At 47.6% G+C, this 19,609-nt stretch overlaps 1 protein-coding gene and 2 long non-coding RNA genes across 4 annotated transcripts; all 3 read right to left on the minus strand.

The window, feature by feature from the left end:
* Nucleotides 1-517: 517 nt before the first annotated feature.
* Nucleotides 518-8,596, minus strand: ZFP64 (ZFP64 zinc finger protein). The gene is given in 7 exon segments (XM_030963203.1): nucleotides 518-1,713; nucleotides 1,716-2,644; nucleotides 4,799-5,050; nucleotides 5,517-5,579; nucleotides 5,894-6,055; nucleotides 7,749-7,988; nucleotides 8,486-8,596. Coding segments are annotated over 7 exon segments (2,055 nt in total). The 5' UTR covers nucleotides 8,538-8,596; the 3' UTR covers nucleotides 518-1,356.
* Nucleotides 8,597-10,565: 1,969 nt separating this feature from the next.
* LOC115912182 lies at nucleotides 10,566-13,949 on the minus strand. Of its 2 annotated transcripts, none has more exons than XR_004061331.1 (3): nucleotides 13,627-13,949; nucleotides 11,815-11,956; nucleotides 10,566-10,603 (listed from the first exon to the last, which is right to left on the minus strand). It is a non-coding gene; the product is annotated as an uncharacterized LOC115912182 (long non-coding RNA). The 2 variants fall into 2 exon arrangements; XR_004061332.1 differs by having other exon boundaries at nucleotides 11,815-11,959.
* Nucleotides 13,950-16,828: 2,879 nt separating this feature from the next.
* On the minus strand, nucleotides 16,829-17,753 carry LOC115912183. Its single transcript, XR_004061333.1, has 3 exons — nucleotides 17,687-17,753; nucleotides 17,505-17,602; nucleotides 16,829-16,935 (listed from the first exon to the last, which is right to left on the minus strand). It is a non-coding gene; the product is annotated as an uncharacterized LOC115912183 (long non-coding RNA).
* Nucleotides 17,754-19,609: the final 1,856 nt, after the last annotated feature.

The raw sequence follows: 19,609 nt of genomic DNA on the forward strand, positions 1-19,609 counted from the left end.
AGCCAGAGCACACTCCAGAGCTTCCCTGGGCCTCTGGCACCACCTATGGATGACAGGGAGCACTGGGAGCTGAGGAAAGCCTGCCTGCATTCTCCACCACCCAGGATGGGCAAAGTCACTGCTTTCAGCCTGTGCCACCTTTGCGCGGGCAATTGCATAGTCCAAAATAAACCCTGGGATTCTTTCATCAGAGAAATGTCCATAATAAATTATATAAATATAATTAATAAATGAGATCATAATTAATTATTCATGAATAATATTTACTCCACAAACTGATTAATTTGCTTGAACTACAAACAGATTAATTTATTTAATTATATCAAGAAGTTAATTAATAGATTATAGTCAATCAATTAATAGATATTATATATATTATTTAAATATAATAATAAATTACCATCTCCTTGTGATCCAACCTGAAATTTCTGCTGGAGTGAAAAACCTTGGATTAGAAGATTTTTAAAAAAATTTAAATTAAATTCAGTATTTTTCTTTAACGTGAAAAGAAGACCCAAACTGTAATACACCTTTACCACCCATGCAACTCCCAAGAGGCAACATCAAAATAAAAACAAAGGGGAAGTAGTGTTTGTAAAAAATATATTTCCAGTTGTTTTGCTCTTTAACTCACAGGCACTCCGACAGCCATCACCACGCCAGAGAGGATTTCTGTTGCTACTAACAGAGTTAGTTACTACCGAGAGAGGAACAAATTCTTTTAGTTTCTGAAAACAATCACCTGCTCTCTGCACCAGCATCTCAAGTGCCGGGGGCTACTGATTTCTACAGATGCTGAGGAGCGGCCTCTCAGACTTCACCTGGGCTGAGCAGAGCCAGCAGTGGGGCTCCTCAGAGCCCAGCCAGGAGCACTGAATGCACACAGAGCACAGAACTGAGACCTCAGTCCAGCAGACTGCACAAGGGCTCAGGTTATTGTCTTTTCATCTGTGCATCAAACAACAAGGCTGCTCTGGAGGTAATTCAGCACAAGGGGAGGATTTCTTCTTCCTGTAGCACAGTACAGGAGCCATACTCGGGGGTGTCACTGCTGGGGACACTGGCAACAGCTGCTTCCCAAGGAGCAGGGCCTCTGACTACAGCAGAAATACAAACACACATCCTCCTGCTCCTCACACATGAGATGCTTCAGTGTACAGACAAACACAGCATGGAAGTGGAAGGTATTTGGCTCTGGAGAACGAATCCTGCATTCAGTCGTGTGCTGTGCATTCTTGGCAGGCTCAGCAGTGCCCCAGGAGAGAGCAGTGCCCAGAGCAGCTCCCATGCCCAGAGCAGCCCCCATGTCCGGAGCAGCCCCTGAGTCCAGAGCAGCCCCCGTGCCCAGAGCAGCCCCTAGTCAGGGATGGAGTCTGCAGGACACAGCAGGGCCGTGTGAGCCCCGCTCTGGATGATGGAGTAGCTCTGCTTGGGGCCCTCAGAGTGGGATGAGGACGAGAAGATGGGGGGAGGAGGAGCAGCCGTGGACACGGTGATGCTCTGCCCGCCATCGCTGACCACAGTCACCTCCGTGGCCCCGTCCTGGATGAGGGCATTGAGCCCCTCCAGGTCGGAGCAGCTGATGCCGGAGCCGGCGATGAAGGCCTGGCCGGCGGGGGGCTCGTGGCCGGGGGCAGCCGCGGGGAGCAGGGCCTGGTGCAGGGCGCCGGCCTCGCCCTGCTCGTGGGCGGTCAGCAGCACGGCCGCTCTGCCCCCGCGTCCCCCGCGCTGCCCGCGGCCGGGGCCAGCACGCTGACCTGGCCCAGCAGCTGCAGGCGCCCGCCGCCCAGCACCTCCTCCTGCCCTGCACCCAGCAGCCCCGGCGGCACCACGTTCACAGAGGCCGCCTGCACGATGCTGTTGGCCTGAGGAGGCACCTGGTGGCCCACGATGATCTTGACTCTGCCCTCGTTGTACGGGGCCACCTGAGCGGCCTGAAGCGGCACCTGGAGGTGGCTGACGGTGATGGGGGCGCCGGGCTGGCGGCCAGGATCCATCTGGAGCTGCAGCACGGCCAGCTCGCCATTCTTGGAGCCGTTGTACAGGCTGTGCTGCTTCTTGTGGCTGCGCAGGGAGTCCTCCCGCACGAAGGACGCGTCGCACAGGTCGCACTTAAAGGCCTTCTTGGCGTCCAGCTTGGCGACCTGCCTGGAGCCGCCCTGCTTCGGCCTCTCTCCTTCCTTCTTGTCTGACAAGCGCTTGCCGCCCTTGGCCTTGTCGCCATGGGCCTTGCGGACGTGGGTGGTGAGGTTGCTGCGCTGCTTGGTGTCGAAGCTGCACAGGTCGCACTTGAAGGGGCGCTCCTTGCCGTGGATGCGCTCGTGCACCTTGAGGGCCGCCTTGGAGGAGCACGAGTAGCTGCACTCGGAGCACTTGACGGGCTGCTCGGGCTGGTGGCTGCGGATGTGGTGCCGCAGGCTGGTCTTGTTGCCGCACTGGAAGTCGCACTCGGGGCACTTGAGGGTGTTCTCCGTGCTGTGCTTGATGCGCATGTGGGATTTCAGGTTGCCCTTCATGGCGCAGCGCACCTCGCAGAACTCGCACTTGTAGGGCTTCTCCCCCGAGTGCACCCGCAGGTGCCGCTTCAAGTCCGAGTTGATCTTGAACTTGGCGGGGCACAGCTGGCACTGGAAAGGGGCATCTCCTGCCAACAGAAGGCATGGGTTACACAGGGGACTGCAGGAGCCACTGCTGGGATGGAGCTCCTACTCTCAACACGTTCTCAAAGTCAAGAGAAATTTCACAACACAGGATTATCACCTGGTCTGGCACACTCGGATCTAAAATTTTGCATTTTCTGCATCTGCAGGCTGGTGTCACACTATCCATGACCACGTTAAGGTGGAGCTCTGCTAATCCCTAATCAATTCCAGTGAGGCTGTTCTAAAGCCATTAAAAAAGAATCCAAAGCAAACTTAGCAACCTAACTAAATAACTACTCCCTTTTCTTTCTTAAATCTAAAAATATAGTTCTCTGAATTTTTTGCCCAAGGATGAAGTCCTTAGGTAGGCATTATTCTGAACAAGTGGAAGAATTGTGTTTTTAGGTTCTAAGACACTCTTGGTGAAAGGAGGAAAAAGAAAGTGTATTTAGTTCAAGAAGCATTTATCCTCTTTAATAATCAAACTGCAAATGGCTGATTTATTTTAGAAGTTAATATTTTATAGAGTTTGTGAGAGCTGTATAATTTTGCATAATTTGCTTATCCAGCTACATATGTCATAGGTTTAGCTGCATATTTTTCAAATCGAGTTGTGGCCTACTGTGCTAATCCATGTATCTGTTTAATAATTGAGATACATGGTGTACTATCTGTATTAAACAGACTTTATTAATGAAGATGCACTGTTTGTTCATCTAGTTTATTTTACAGCCTCAGCTGCACACTCAGCCACTGAATTTTATCTGCTTTGCTGATGAAGGCACAGTTCATATTTCAATGACTTAATTTTCATATACAGGGTAGCACAATATATATGAAAAAGAATATAGCAAATGCTGGTTCTGTTTGTTTAAAGAGTGGCCTCCTCTGTATTTCTTTACATTTCTGCCCATCCCTAACTGACACTGCCAGGATTAAGATAAAAATTTGTGTCTGACCACAGGATTATTAATTCTAAGAGTAGTTTCACTCAAATTACCAGGAAGCTGATGTTTAGTGACTAGTTCAACAAGTGAAGATGATCTTGCTCTGAGCAATGCGGATTACACTCACCTTCTAGAGGATTATTAATTTAATTCCAGTAAGAAATATATTCTACATACCAGTCTAACTTTTCTCCTAAAATTGGGTGTGTGCATGACAGTTTTGAAAAAAAGATAAATTTTGGAAAAATTGAAGAAGCAGCAAAACTAAAGCTTGAGTTTTAGCATAATTCAATTGCTTAATATCTAACAGACTGAAATGCCAAAAAGAAAGGTTAGTCTAAAATCCCTTCCCAGCTACTGGAATATTGAATGGCACAGAAATCTAATTTTGCTGGAATTACCAGAGAGCCATGAGCATTCCCAGGTGCTCACTCGGGGCTCACCTGCCCAGGTTAGATGGGCACAACCCCACCTGTGTGTGAGCACAAGCGTGCAGGGAGCTGGCTGGAGCTGTGGGGGCAGATCTGGCACTTGAAGGGGCACTCACTGGGAACTCAGATCATCCCTTTTGGGGATCTGAACACCTACACATGAGTTAAAATCATCTCTGTGACCCTCCAGCCTTTAGAGCCATGGACATGAGTAAAGCCCCACCTGCGTGTGAGCGCAGGTGCACAGTGAGCTGGCTGGAGTTGCGGCTGGCGTAGGGGCAGATCTGGCACTTGAAGGGGCACTCATTGGGAACTCAAATCTTCCCTTTTGGGCAACCTGTCCATGACTTAAAATCATCTCTGTGACCCTCTGACCCTTCCAGAGCAGAAGCCCACCTGTGTGTGAGTGCAGGTGTACAGTGAGCTGGCTGGAGCTGCAGCTGGCGTAGGGGCAGATCTGGCACTTGAAAGGGCACTCACTGGGAACTCAGATCTTCCCTTTTGAGGATCTGAACACCTATACATGAGTTAAAATCATCTCTGTGACCCTCCAACCCTTAGAGCCATGGATGTGAGCACAACCCAACCTGTGTTCGAGCGCAGGTGCACGGGGAGCTGGCTGAAGCTGTGGCTGGCGTAAGAGCAGATCTGGCACTTGAAAGGGCATTCAATGGCAACTCAGATCATCCCTTTTGGGGATCTGGACACCTACACATGACTTAAAATCACCTCCATGACCCTCCAACCCTTAGAGCCATGGACATGAGTAAAGCCCCACCTGTGTGCGAGCGCAGGTGCACGGTGAGCTGGCTGGAGTTGCGGCTGGCATAGGGGCAGATCTGGCACTTGAAGGGGCGCTCGTTGGAGTGGATGCGCTGGTGCTTGTTGAGGCTGCTGCTGTCGGCCGCCGCGTACTCGCAGTGCTTGCACTTGTAGGGCTTCACGCCCGTGTGCGAGCGCATGTGCATCTTCAGCTTGTCCTTGCGGCTGAAGCACTTGCTGCACACCTCGCACTTGTGGGGCTTGTCTCCTGCAAGAGCAGCACTCACACTCAGCCCTGGGCACGCGGAGGGCGCGTGGTAAAGCAGAAAGCACAGACTGACCACGAAAGGGAGTCGTTTGTAGGGCGTAGCTGCGACAAACAGCAGGGCCTTTGGAGCCTTCGCCCTCTGCAACTCCGAAATTGGGAGCTAAAATCATGGAACTGCTTTAATATAAAGAGCAAAGCAGGTGTGTGCACTCCCACCACACTGCACCCTGATAGACTCGTGGTGTGCAGTCAGAAGTTAGACTGTGCCTCAAATCAACCTCCAGTGCTCTCAGCTGTGCCTCACAGGGCATGTGCCCAGCAGTTCCTCAGGCACAGGCCAGGACAATGCTAGAAAGTACAGACATGCTACATCCTGTTTATAGAGACATTACTTCGTAGGAAAATGGCTTTTGTGAAAAAGCTGAAAGGAGGAAACCAACCCAAAAGCAAATATAGGAACACAAACCTGTGTGCGTTCGCCGATGACGTTCCAGATCCTTCATACCATAGGAAGTCTTGAACTGGCACCCTGAAAACAGGAGGATAAAGATCATTAAATTCAAGGAAAACCTAGCAAAATAATAAAAGTACATTACCATATTCTGGACATGTTTATTTTCAACAATTCAACAATTATTTAAAATTTACTGTTAACAGAAATTTAATTTCTCATCTTGTTTACTCACATCTGCTTAAAACAGTGACCAGCCCACCTGTGAACTCAGGTTTTCTAATGCTTCCCCTTAGAGGCAGCTCACTCCAGAACTGCTGCAGGTATCAAACCTCCTGTGTGCCACTAGAGGAAAGCTCTCCACACTCAAAGGGGTGCAATCCCCATCTCACCTGGGTACAGGCAGCTGAGTTTCTTCAGGGGCAGTGAGCAGGAGGATTTCTTGGACCTTGCTTTTGGTGGCGTAGAGACCACAGCAGCAGCTGGAGGCTCCGTGCTCTCGCTGGGCAGGTAGGTTTGGTAGCCATGCTCAAAAACAAACTCTGGGGCAGAAACTAAACACACAAAAAACTTCATGCAAGAGCATTAACTTCTCTAATCAGATTTAAAAAAATCTAATTATTGTCTAGTTTAATGAATTATCTATTCTATTTTTTTTCCAGGAACATTTGTGTTCCTGGGTTGCTCTTTACCTGAGGGAGGAGGAAAGGAAAAAGGTTTTTCTCTCCCAAATACCAAAAAAAGATATATTTGTTTTTCATCTCTGTGTTACAGCCCAAATGAGAAAAAAAAACATTATTTATATGGCAAATGTTGTCAAAAGGCATCACACAAATTATTTTTGTAATTGTTAAAAAAGTTCAGCCTCTTTCAACTCTACTGTTTTTAGCTGTTACTCACAAGAATAACAGGTGAAAATATCTCAGCCAAAGTAACAGCTTTTAAATCAATTAACCAACACTATAGCCCAAAAGGGCAAATGGATAGAACTGTCCTCATTTTAAAGATGAGTAAATATGAAGCAGAAAAATGACTCACCCAAAACCCACACTGAGTTGAGGGATTATAATACAAAAATTCCTGGAAGTGGGCCCTGAATTCAGTTTGTTTCACTGCTCTTCCAGATTCCCTGCCTTAACCTGTCTATCCAAATTAGAGTCAAATAATTTGGGGTTTAGCAAGGTCCCACACCAAAATAAAACAAAACTATATATAGAAGGGCAAACCTTCACACACGGAACAAGATCCTAATTTTATTTAAATGTCTCCAGGATCAGGACCTCACTTGAGTCTTCACATAGGCAGAAATTTTGAGTAATATTTTTCCTGCCAATTAGTTGAGGGAGCAATGTTAGGGAATGCAGTGTTCTCACATAAAAAGGTCTGGATGGGTGCCTGACAGCAATTCTGTGCGTGCTTTCCATCTAGAGCACTTTAAAAAAAATAAAATGCATAGTAATATCAGTATTTTTCATAAGTATCGACAATTCTAATTAATTTGCACAAGCTGGTTCCACAACACAATAGACTTGAGCAATTCTCTGAGAGAACTTGTACCTCAATTAGCAAATTAAGCAACTATTGTTACAACAAACCCAAGAAAGCAGCACAGCACTATTTCATTTCCTTGGTTACATGACAACTGATGTGAAAACTGTTATTTCAGCTGGGTGATGGGGACACAGGGACAGAGGGCTGGCACCTGGCAGGCGACATGGAGGTGCCTGTGATGGTTTGGGTGCCTGTGAAGCTTTGGGTATCTGTGATGGTTTGGGGGTGCCTGTGAAGGTTTGTGCCTCTATGATGGTTGGGGTAACTGTGAAGGTTTGGAGGTACCTGTGATGGTTTGTGCACCTGTGATGGTTTGGATGTGTCTGTGAAGGTTTGGGTACCTGTGATGGTTCGGGTGCCTGTGAAGTTTTGGAGGTACCTGTGATGGTTTGTGCACCTGTGGTTTGGGTGCCTGTGAAGGTTTGGGGGTACCTGTGATGGTTTGTGCACCTGTGAAGCTTTGGGTATCTGTGATGGTTTGGGGGTACTTGTGAAGCTTTGGGTATCTGTGATGGTTTGGGGGTGCCCGTGAAGGTTTGTGCCCCTATGATGGTTGGGATACCTGTGAAGGTTTGGAGGTACCTGTGATGGGTTGGGGGTGTCTGTGAAGGTTTGGGTACCTGTGATGGTTTGGAGATACCTGTGCAGGGTTGGGGGTACCTGTGACGGGTTGTGCACCTGTGAAGCTCTGGGTACCTGTGATGGTTTGTGTCTCGGAGGCGATGGTCCTGCTCGTGCTCTGAGCCTGTGTGCTCGGCACGGTCTCCTCGGACACGAACTGGACGGTGCTGGTGGCGCCGGCCGTGGCACCGGTGAGCTGGCAGCCGCTCTGCTTGTGCCCCACGAAGGCGTCCAGGTTGTTGAACTGCTGCTTGCAGATGCCGCAGATGTGGATGTCGGGCGTCAGCTCCACCAGCACCGTGGTGCTGCCGGGGACTGCGGGGACACGGCGCGGTCAGCTCGGCCCGGGGGCGGTGACGGGTGACACCGCTCCGGGTGGCACAGGGACATCCCCACGCAGTGCCCATGGAGCGGGGACAATCCACGTGGGCAATCCCCCAGGATCCACGGACCACTGCCCCGTGCCCATGGAGCATCCATCCCCGAGATCCACGGACCACCGTCCGGGACGCACAGACCATCACCCAGGACCCACGGACCCCCGCTCCGGCACTGACCCCCCCTGACCCGCGCTCCGGCCGCACTGACCCTCCGGCCCCCCTGACCCCCGCTCCGGCCCCGCTGCCCCTCGCTCCCGCCCGCCCGGCGCTCACGCAGATTCCCGGGTTCTCCCCCCCCCGCCCCCCAGCCATGTTCCCGGGCTCCGCTCCCGCCCGTTTCATGCGCTACTCAGGTTTCGGGGCCCGGGCAGGCCCCGGCTCCCCCGCGCTGGCGCGGCGCGGGCCCGGGAGCGCGCATGGCGCAGCACTTACACTGCACGGGGCCGGGGAAGGCGGGCGCCGCCCCCGCCCCGCCGCGGTTCATGGCGGCCCCGCCGCCGCCTCCTGCGCGGGCCGAGCCCGCTGGCACCGGCACCGCTCCCGCAGCTCGGCCGCCGGGCGCCGGCGGATGTGCGGGAGCCGAGCATGCTCAGTGGCGGCCGCGAGGCTGCGGCGGTGCCGGCCGTCAGCGGCCCAGGCAGGCAGGGCCGGGGGGCAGCGGAGCGGCGGCGGCGAACCCCGAGCCGTGCCCGGTGCCCAGCCCGAACCCCAGAGCCGTGCCCGGTGCCAGCCTGAACCCAGAGCCGTGCCCGAACCCCAGAGCCGTGCCCGGTCCCAGCCTTCACCCCGCTGGTGCATTATTTGCTGTGTTATTAATCAGACGCTACCGAGGGGATGTGTTAAATTAACGTACACAAGATTCAGATGAGCTGAGCCGCTGTGGCATGGCAAAGAGGAATTCCTGTGCCCTTTCCATGTCTCCTCCCGGCTGTCCTGCAGGAAGGCTCGCTCAGGAGCAAACTGCACTGCTCAGTCCCTGTGCTGTGCTTCCCACCGCGGGAATTTCCCAGCACGCTGCACATGTGGGAATTCTCAGCCTCTTTTCCTTCAGGGAGAACATGAGGTGGGGCCGAGTTGAGCATAATGCTTTTCATAGGGATACCTGAATTTGGTAATGGCTGTGCTGGGAAAGGTTTTTCAGGTCGTGGCAGCTCCACGTGGTTAAAAGCAGAAAGGAAAAGGCACTGTCAGCAGAAGCAGCAGTGGCTGGGCAGGCGCCTGAGGGCCAAGGCCTTTGGTGCCCCAAGGGAATTGTGACTGTCAGATCCCTCTCTCTGAGCTCTGTTCTACCGGGATGGTCAGAAGAAGAAAAACTGGTCACTGGCACCGACTTTTAACACAACTCAGAGTTTGAAATTGCTGCAGAGAACAGCAGCTTTCAGACCCACAGCTGCCCGCAGGAGGTCCTGACATATGGTCCTGCAAAATAGAATTATGGAAGGACCGGGATAAAAAGTTGTGCCGGGGAGGCTGAGGGTGGACATCAGGAGGAATTTGTTGCTGGAAAGGGTGGTCAGGAAGGGGCTGCCCAGGGAGGTTTGGAGTGCTCAGCCCTGGAGGAGGCACTCAGCGCTCTGGGCTGGGGACAAGGTGGGGATGGGGCATGGCTTGGAGGTCTTTTCCAACCTCAGTGATGATGGGGTTCTGGCTTTGGCACAAACATTGCAAACACCATTATTAAACACCGTTATTATCTAATGAATAACTAATAACTCTCCCAGCCCAGGACTTTCTGGATGCTCTGCAGGAGCTCTCCCTTGCCTGGCTGAGGATTGATGTCTGAGAGTGTAACACTGCACTGAGGGCTTGAGTCATGGAGCTGAGCTGTGCTGAGATCACACTTGACACGATTTGCAGCCTCTGAGGCATAAATCAGTGTGCATGTGTAATGTTCCTCACCCTTAACCCCGCTGACATGAAAATACTGCACTGCTCCGGGCTCCCCACAAGTGCAGTGCGAGCAAACAAGGCCCAGAAACGACAAATGTCAATCATGAGGGACAAGGGAGAAGGAAATCAGAGGCATAAAAAAGTCAGAGCTCGTCAGAGCCTCGGAGACAGGCCTTCCCTCGCAGTTTGGACAGCTGTGGCCTCAGTGCTCTCCTGGAGACAGGACAACAAGAAATGGGTGGGTTTTGCCTTCATGCAGAGCTTCCATCCATCTCCTGTCACCCCAGACCACACAGGAGCAGCAGATCCCACCCTGAGCTCAGAGAAAGCGCAGCCCAGACCTGTGCAGGTGCTGGGAAGAGAGCTACCTGCTCAGCCAGCCAGGAGAACAAACCCTGATCCTTGAAATACGACGCCATTCATTGCTCCCTTTGCCTTCCACGTGGAGGGGGGTGTTTGAAAGAGAAAAATGCATTAACCAGCAGTATAAATGAATAAATGATCAGGATATACCAATAAGATGCAAAAAACCCTCAAAACCCATCCCTATCCTAGGGAAAGAAGAGAAACTTGGTTACAAACCTGAGGTCACTGAAGAGGGAGAGCTCTCTTCTGAAGGCCCTGCTGCAAGATCTTCCCAAGTGAGCTTGGAAATGTGGCCTAGGGGACAGACAACAAAAGGAAATGTCAACTGTAATTAAATTTTATAAGGTATTGAAGGTGGAGACAAACAAATGACAGATTTGGAGAAAGAAACTTAAAGATTCAACCCCCAATTTTTAGCATTTTGATGGATAATGACACACACAGCAACATAAATGCTCTGAGCTCAAATTAATTATGTTAAAATAATAGGTAATTTGTCTCTGTGTTGAGAACATATAATTATGATGATTTTTTTCAAATGTTTTAAAATAATGTCATTTCAATTCATAATGCGGGGTAGGTATTTTGCTGCTCAGTGTATTTGCTGTTTATACAATATTTTCAATGTCATTGCTTTCCTGTACAATAAATAAAGCCAAAACAATCAGTTAGTACCCTAAGATATTCCTTACTGCTGTAGGAACTGTAAAATAACTCAATATGAAAATGTTATTCACTGCAATGGCACATTGACAACTGTGATTAAGCCTCAAACGAATACTGGAACAAAGTAGAAATGTATTTTTTGTTGAATTGTTTAATTCTTCACTGTCATAACTCAGGCCCAAATCCACCCAGGGGAAATGTCAGGCATTTATGGGGTTAAATGTGCCTCAGTGCCTTTCCCCCCATGGAAAATGTGCAGTTGGGATAGAAAAGGAAGGGATATCATTTCAGGGCAGAATTCAGCTTCCTGCATCTCTCATCTCTTTGCATTTCTCTCTCAAAAAATTTTTTTTCTAAATGCAAATTGGCTGCTCTCATATGAGCAAAGTTTGAAAACAAACTCACATGATGATGATGATGGTGGTGATGATGAATATGTCACACCTGAAAATGAACTCCTTAATTTATGGAATATATTTCAGCACTTTTTGTATAAATATAAAAGCACAGTAAAGCTCCACTGGGATGAACATGATAACAAATAAATGCTGAATCTAAGGCTGTACAGCTCCAGTCTCACATTTAGTCATTTTTATGATTATATTTGGGTTAAAAATGGAAAGCAACACCAGCAGAGGGACTCCCTTGATACTCCGTGGAGCTCTGCCTGCTCCCTGGCAGGGCATAGAGGTAATTTTATTCTGGAAGCTTTTGAATGCTTTACAAGTAATAGGGACCAAGTGGGAAAAGCATATTCCATATTTTAGTTCTGACATCCTCATAGAAAAGAATATAGGAAAAAAATTAAAGATTCAAAATAGTTGCCTGTGATTCAGTACCTAAAGGCTTGGTGGTGTTTTTCAGAATTCCCCTGGGATGTGTAAATGCTTCGGAGCTGGGAGTACCCAGGGGAGCTGGAGTCACTTTTGCCACTTCATCAAACTAACGAGCCTTTGAGTGATGCTGTTCCCAGGTTCGGCTCTACTGGGGGGGAAAGCAGAAAACCAAACTGAAATTTAGACAGAATGGAATTCCTAAGAGCTGGGACAGCCAGGATTTATTAATCCATGCACTCCCAAGCTTACAAAAAATAATCTTCTGCCTTCAGTTTTGCTCTATAAATCTTGCCCTCCTTCACGAGGTCTGTGCCTCCAGAAGGCTGCAGAGCTCTGGGACAAGCAGAGCCTGTCAATGAGGCACAGAAACACCTTTTGGGGTCAGAGATGGGGTGTGTCACTGGCAGGGACAGCAGCACTTCTCATTTCCAGCCCTCTCCAGCTTCTAACTGACAGCATTCCCTCACTGAATGAGCTGCTGGTGGATAAAAAGAGAATTCCGTTTGTACTCCCTAATTATCCATCAGTTATTAAATGCCACCTCCCACAGCAGTGCAGCTACAGGAAGGAAAGTCCTGTTCTGAGTTTACTGGGATTGTCCAGGTGAGCAGGAGCTGAATCTCTATTTATGCTACTCTTGATGACATTTGATAATAGAATGATGAACAAAGTATAGGAGATGCTTTCTTTGTGTGCAGATTTTAATTTACTCAGATTTACACACAGAGAACTAGTGTGACTGCACATATTCTTAATCAGAAATTAGTTTGAGGTTTGCTGTTGGTACAGAGCATGCTGGGATATTCCAGCTAAAAAATCTGATTTACTGGTCCTTAGTTAGCAGGTATTTAGCTTAGTCCTGGTGTGAAATAATAATAATAATAATAATAATAATAATAATAATAATAATAATAATAATAATAATAATAATAATAATAATAATAATAATAATATTTTGGTTTAGTATCACAAATCAATGCTGCTATTCATGAACTCCGTATCACCCACTACAAAAAAAAAAAAAAGTAAAAAGAAAATATAATCCTTCTGAAAAAAGGCTTCTGCTTTGTGTTCGTGTCACAAGATATTGGTACTTGACTTTTTCAGGCACTGAAAAGATCATGAAAAGGGTAACAAAGATGAGAGGTTTGCTATTAGAATAATGTCTGCATGCAGAAATGACAGCCAGGGAAATACTATCTGAACTTCAACTGCTGCTCATTGTCATTTTACAATTAAGTCTTTATCAGGCTAATATTCCCCGTGGTCAGATGTGTTTGCTTTCCAGGAATCCTGTAAAAATTCATTCATCTGTGAATTTCAGAGAACATGGCAGGGTGTTCATGGAGAGCAGATTTTAAATGTGCATTGAAAACTTCACTATCAAACCTATTCGGTCAAGAGGCAGAAAGAGAAGAGCATCTTCCTGGAGAAGTCAGAATATCAAATAAATAAAAGCTATTTTCTCTTGAAGCACTACAAAATAAAATGTATCTCTACAAGCTATTTTTCTATAGTGGAAAAAAAATCTTTTTATAGTAATCTTGGAAATGGGTCAAAATGCAGCGTCTGTTGGATATAAAAAATGATTAACCCTGATGTACTGAGTGACCCACCTGAAAGATCTTCCAGTAACGATAAAACCGTGCTGAAAATGAACCTTTGATAACTCACATCTCCCTTTACAGCAAACTGAGCCCCTGCTTCTGGTAATTTGTCAAGATTTAAAAGAAAACACAGAGAAAAATCAGAGCGGGTGGATATTGTCAGTGTTTTCCGTGGGATGGGATGGAAGCGTTTTCCAGGGCAGCTTACCTTGTCACCGAGGAGCGGCAGGGCTGGGATGTGCAGGAGGAGCGCTCGGAGCTCTCCTCCGGTGCCGTGTCCAGGAGAGGGTGCTCTTTGGTTGGCTTTGGCGTTTTTCCTCCTTCTCCCGAGCCCCTGCTCCGACTGAGGATACTTTGAAATCTCCTTCCACACACTGTTTTATTTTAGGCTCATTAGGATGAAATCCCGTTTTAAATAGCCCAGCCTAGCTGTGAGAACTTCGGTGCCAGCAGAAATTCTTGCTCAGCTGTGTTGAGCAGAACACCAAAGAAGTTTAAGTTCCAGAGGTCCTTTGTGTCTCCTGTACCTGGCTCTTGTGACAGAAAGGTGACTTCAGCTAATAGAGTTCTGTTCCCTGGGGTCCTCAGAAAATCCTCGGGAAAATGAGAGGCACATCCTGCGAGGATATTTCTGGGAGTGCTCACAAAGGGAAAAATATCTCAGCAAAACAAAGAAATAAACCCTCCTTGCACAGCAGTTGTTCAGTTTAAAATAACCTGAGTGTTATTATCTAATTAACAGCCTCGCCCTCCTTGCTGGTGAGTGTTTTTGGGAAGGGAGGAGAGGGGAGCTGGCAGTGCCAGGCTGGAGCAAACCTCCTCCTGTGCTCCAGCTGCCATTCCAGGTCCTTGTCCCCGCTCTCCATGGGGACATTCCCGCCCCCAGCACCCCGGCCAGCCCTGCAAACGCTCCCTGCCCCCCTGGATTTGGTGAGGTCCCTGCTTCTGGCTGAGTTTGGGTGGCAGGGCAGCACCTGGAGCTGGCTGGGCCGTGGCAGAACCCTTCTGCTTCCAAGGGAATTCTCACCCTGCTCCACTGGGATGGGTAAAACAGGGACAGTGACACACATCAGCCCTTTCTGGGATTTCTGGCACAAACCAGCTTCCCATGACCAAGGTCTCCTTTTCCACTCCACAGCCCTGGCCTTGTCCGTGCTGTGGATGCTGCAGCTGCTCTGTGTGCAGGTAAAACAAAAGGTTTTAATTAAAAGTGACATTGCTGCACCTTGTGCTGCCAGTGACAGTCCTGGTGAAAGGTACCTGAGACGTGTGGAAGGGTCCTGCCCTCCTGCCTGCATCCCAGCATCCGTGTGCTTCCCCAGCTGGCAAGTGAAAACATCCCCTCAGTTTCTTTTTTTTTTTCTTTAATAGAAAATAACTTTCTTGAGTAAAATCATCCTGCAAAGCATACAAACAAATATTTGTAATGCTAGTTTTGGCCAAAACCAGGACGGAAAAAAGGTCATTCAGAGCTTTTGAAGCTCTCAGCAGACAAGGACGTTGTCCATCAGTGACCAGCTTTTCAGGGGAAAACAGGTTCACAGATGTAACTTTTCCAATTAAAAATCAATTTTTGCCAGAAAGCTTCTCTGATTAGTTTTAATGAGAGGTAAGCAATGGTAAATGACATCCTGTGTCTACAAATTATGCGTTTGGGTTCAGAGCTGCCCTGCAGCCTCCACTTAACACCACGAGGACCTGGATCAGCGCCTTGTTTTGTAGCACTGTGACATTTCAAGGATTCGCAGGAGCCGGATTTCTGCAGGGCACTGCCCATTAACCCCGCCTGGCAGGGCAGGGAATTCTCAATTACTCCGTGCCACATGCCCTCTCCCCATCTGCATTTCCATTTAAAGCTTGGCTTTTCGGCTCTGAAAGAATTAAAATCCTTACCGGGAACCACGGCACGGGTGGGTTTGTGTCCTGTTGTGTGCCAGCGTTTGGGGCTTTGCTGTGCAGAAAGGAATTTCGGGAGGGACCCAGCAGTCTTTCAGCCCCATGTGGACTTAATTAGCCCCTAACTTCCTAGTGTGTGTCGGAGATGAAGCTTAAATGCTCCTAAATTGTGGGGAAGAAAGCATAGATTAAAACGACATTTTCTCCACAACTCAAATTTTGTGCACTCAGCCAAAAGAAAAAGTTCTATTCCCAATTACATTGTTTTTAATTGTAAATATAATTATGAGTGTGTAAACTGAGCTGTTGAGGCATGCATTTAATTCTGAAACACGAATTTATATTTCTACCAACGTATTCCAGGGAAAAGTCAAGCAGCAAAGAGTTTCCCACTGATAAGAAAGTGCAAAACTTCCATATCTTCCATTTTTCTGGTAATGATTGCTTCTGTTTACTGCTCCTCAAAAAGTGACTACATTCAGAATAGAAAAACCAAACCAACAATGATTAATAAACACAAATGATTTGAAAATATTCTGGAGAAGTCTGGAGTGATTGACTTTGTTTGGTGTCCCTGATCTGCCAGCTGGAGGGGGACACTGGGCACAGCAGCGAGGGGACAAGGGCTGGACACGGGCCTCTGGCCACAGCCAGTGCCAACATTTGTACATTTTTATATGTTTTATGCTCTTCATTGTATAGGCAGAGCCAGAATGACAATCCCAGCCTGGAGGAGTTTCCAGCTCCTGTAAGATCAAACTCTGGCTGATCAAATCCTGTATGATCAAACCCACTGAATTTCCTTTCAAAACTTTGCTTTTTCTTTTTTAAACTGAACATTCACCTGCCAAAAGTTCTCTGAACCCACGATTCTCCCCAACACCAAATCCCACAAGTCTGGAAAGTGCTGTAATCTGGGGGGCACACAAAGGAAATTCCAGAGACTTGGTCAATTCTTAACTGTAAACCACTGAGTGTGCGGTGACAGCTGTGATTCCTGCACTGTTCTGAGATCTCTCTGAATCTCTGGCATGAACAGCGCAGGAGAAGCCTCAGGATGAGGTTTGCACCTTAAGAAGCCAAACAAAGAGAGCAGACCCCAGCAGGGCTGGCCATCCCCTGGTCCCTCCCTGCCTTGCCCTGTTCCAGGGGCACCAGGAGGATCCAGGGCTGCCCTGGACAGGGGGCTGAGCACACACAGGGCACAGTCTGTCTGCCAAAAACCCTGCAAGGCAGCTGTGAGCTGGCAAAGCCCAGCCCTCAGGGACACTCAGAGCAGGGCAGGCAGCAGGAATCAGCACAGCATTCAGCCTGACACGAGTTCTGATCTGCTGAGGAGCTGAATGGATTCAGGCTACGCTTGATAAGCTTATCTTGAAGTAAGACAGAAGCTGGGCTGCTGGAATTCCTACTGTTGCTCTGTCATTATACAGCTGAAAGTCAGGAACTGTCAAATGACATGAATAATATCTGTCCATATTTAATCCAGCCAGCTGCTGACAATTGCCTCTCACCCTTCCCCTCGGTGCATGAGCTCCTCCAAAGGGTTTGGAGCGATCACACTGAATTCAGGCAAATCTGTAGCTGCAGAACCACGCTCCAGATAAGAACCTCACTGTGTCTAAAATGGAGAAAAAGAGGAGATAGCAGCAAGCACAAGAAACTACGGAGATAATTCTTCCTGGACCACAGCAAGGAAAAATGTTGGAGATTGTGCTGACACTGGTGACGTTACAAATGCTGTGGGGCTGAGGATAATGCAGAGCAGACTCTTTTTCCCCTCCCCATTTCAAAACAATCACATTCTATCTTCTTATAAGATATGAGGAAGATTGTTATCTCGCATAATGAAAAGCAAATGACAGGCAGATAAACTTAGGAGCTGTTTATAAAGCCTTGTACAGTATTCTCCATGGTACACAGATAAGGAAATCACATAATTGAAATGGCTACAAACAGCATTAAAAAGGCATAGAAGAGGAAAATGAGGAGATCAAATGCAGAAGGCAGACAAATTTCAGATTACTGATGGAGGCACTTGGGCAAGGCACTCCTCTCCTCATGGGAGCTGACCACCTCCTGCTCCTGCAGCCTGAGCTCCCAGCCCCATTTCCCTCCTTCCCTGTGCTCACCCATCCCAGGGACCCCGAGCTGTGACACTTTGGCTCCTGGAGCAACCCCCAGCTTTACCTTTTCTTCACATTCTTTGCCCTGTTGTGTCTTCAGAGATGTCTTGGTGCTTCTTCGGAAAGCACGAGTGGAAGGCTCCAGCTGCTGCTTACTGCTCTCTGCAGAAATGGGAGAAATTCAAGTCCTTTGCTATCTGAGTAAACAGCAAAGTGTTTTCTGAACTTTCTCAAGCACAGAAATACCATGGAAATGTTTTCAAGCATAGGTAGAATAACGGCAGGGGAGTTTCTGCTCTGAGGCAGATTTAAATGGAAACCTCATGGTTAATGTGAGATTTCCTGGATGTCCCAGATCCCCCAGACCTCAGCCAGGGGCCCCTGTTGTGTGTTCCAGTGCAGCATCTCCCAGGAACTGGAATTCAGGTCACACTGGAAGTCCTTACACTGCAATATCTTCCCTAATTAGAGGAGGAAAAAAGAACTCAGCTGGACAAATGAGCTAAAATCAGGAGAATCTTGAACAAACATCTCAAGCATTAATCATTTATAGAGAAAGAAGAAGAAAATCATCAAAATAATTGAGCAATTGCAGACAAATGTCACAATGCCTTGTATTGCCAAAATCTCATCATTGGAAATGTATACGTCTGATTTCCAGGTTTATTAATGAAACAAAAAGGCATCTACAACAGATAAATAATACATCATATGGAATTCACACAGTCTATTTATAATAGAGATCAGTGACACCTATCAACTCACATTAAATCACATCATGCAGATTTTGCCTCGTCTGCACATTGTCAATCTCTGCTTCCTCTTTCCCTGCCGTGGTGACAAAAAAGTCACTTGAAAAGAGTTCTCTCCAAAATCCCTGCAAGAGCGTTGAAAAGAGCAGCAAACCCGGGCAGATTGGTGGCTGGGAAGGTGCTGGCTCACCCCACAGTTGGCCCAGGAGCCAGCTCGGAGGGCACAGCAGGGACATGGCTCACGGATTGGGAAATCAGGGTCACACCAGGAATCGAGGCCATGGGATGAGTCAGTGGCAGGTCTGGGAGCAGAATTGGGGTATCAACCTTCTGAGCTGCAAAGCTGAATTCTCCTCCATCCCTGACCTGTGGCCTGATGGAAAAAAACCATGGAATGAAGTGGGTTCTAGAAAAGAAGTTTGAGTTTTTACAAGCATCGCCATTAAAATATAACATGGTCTTAGAAACATCCTTCAAAAACAACATAAATAAGTTATTTTGCAGAAGAATTATTTACCATGAGAAGAGATAGAAGTTTATAAACCAGCTCAGAGATCTGTAGGGGAAACATTCTCATTGACATCATCAGAAATGGGGGCTGAGGAGGCTGAAACCCCTGGATTTTGCATGCAGCTTCTAAAATATAATTAGTGATCTAACATCAGCAGACGTCACTGGCTGTGGTAATGTCTGTGGCAAATAAATAACAGTGGAACACAATAAAACTCCCTGTAATGTACTCTGCTGTGATATTGATGGCAGCATATGGCAAACATCTGACAGCTGTTGAGCAGATGTGGCAATTAGCAAACCTTCTGGCCATGCTGGTGGGATTATTATGCAAGACGTTCTCCAGGAGAAGCTCTCCCTCCCTGCCCTGGGAGCTCTGCACGAGGGCCCTGCTGCTCCCATGTCCCTTCTAGGGCTCCTGCCCCAGGCCCACTCCTTCCTCCCAACCCCAGTTTTTGTTTGAGTTGCTGCCTCATGGAGGATCTAGAGAAATCCCGAATTTAAACAAGAACAATATCAATTCAGCAGTGGAGCAGATACTTCAATTATAATAGCTAATGGACAAATTGAGAGATAAAAAGACTTTTCTATCATGTTGAAATTCAATGAACAGTTTTCAATTAGGCTCTAAGTATAAAAGGGGAAAAAAGGGAGATACTTTTCCTTGATGTTAACATTGCAGGAGAAGATGAGAGTAACTTCACTTTTTCATTATACAGAAGAGGTGCATATAATGATGCATATTTAAATTATAAATCAGGTCACTATCTGCCAAATGAAAGCAATATCAATTAGAGCTGGGGTGGATCAGGCTTTAAAACTCCTTATATTTAATGACAAAAGTATGACTGTTACCCTCACCCAGCCAACAAAGGGATAATTTAAGGCAGTAAGAAATCAAAGAGTG

Source organism: Camarhynchus parvulus, chromosome 20 (genome assembly GCF_901933205.1).
Source record: "Camarhynchus parvulus chromosome 20, STF_HiC, whole genome shotgun sequence".
Taxonomy (NCBI): Eukaryota; Metazoa; Chordata; class Aves; order Passeriformes; family Thraupidae; genus Camarhynchus; species Camarhynchus parvulus.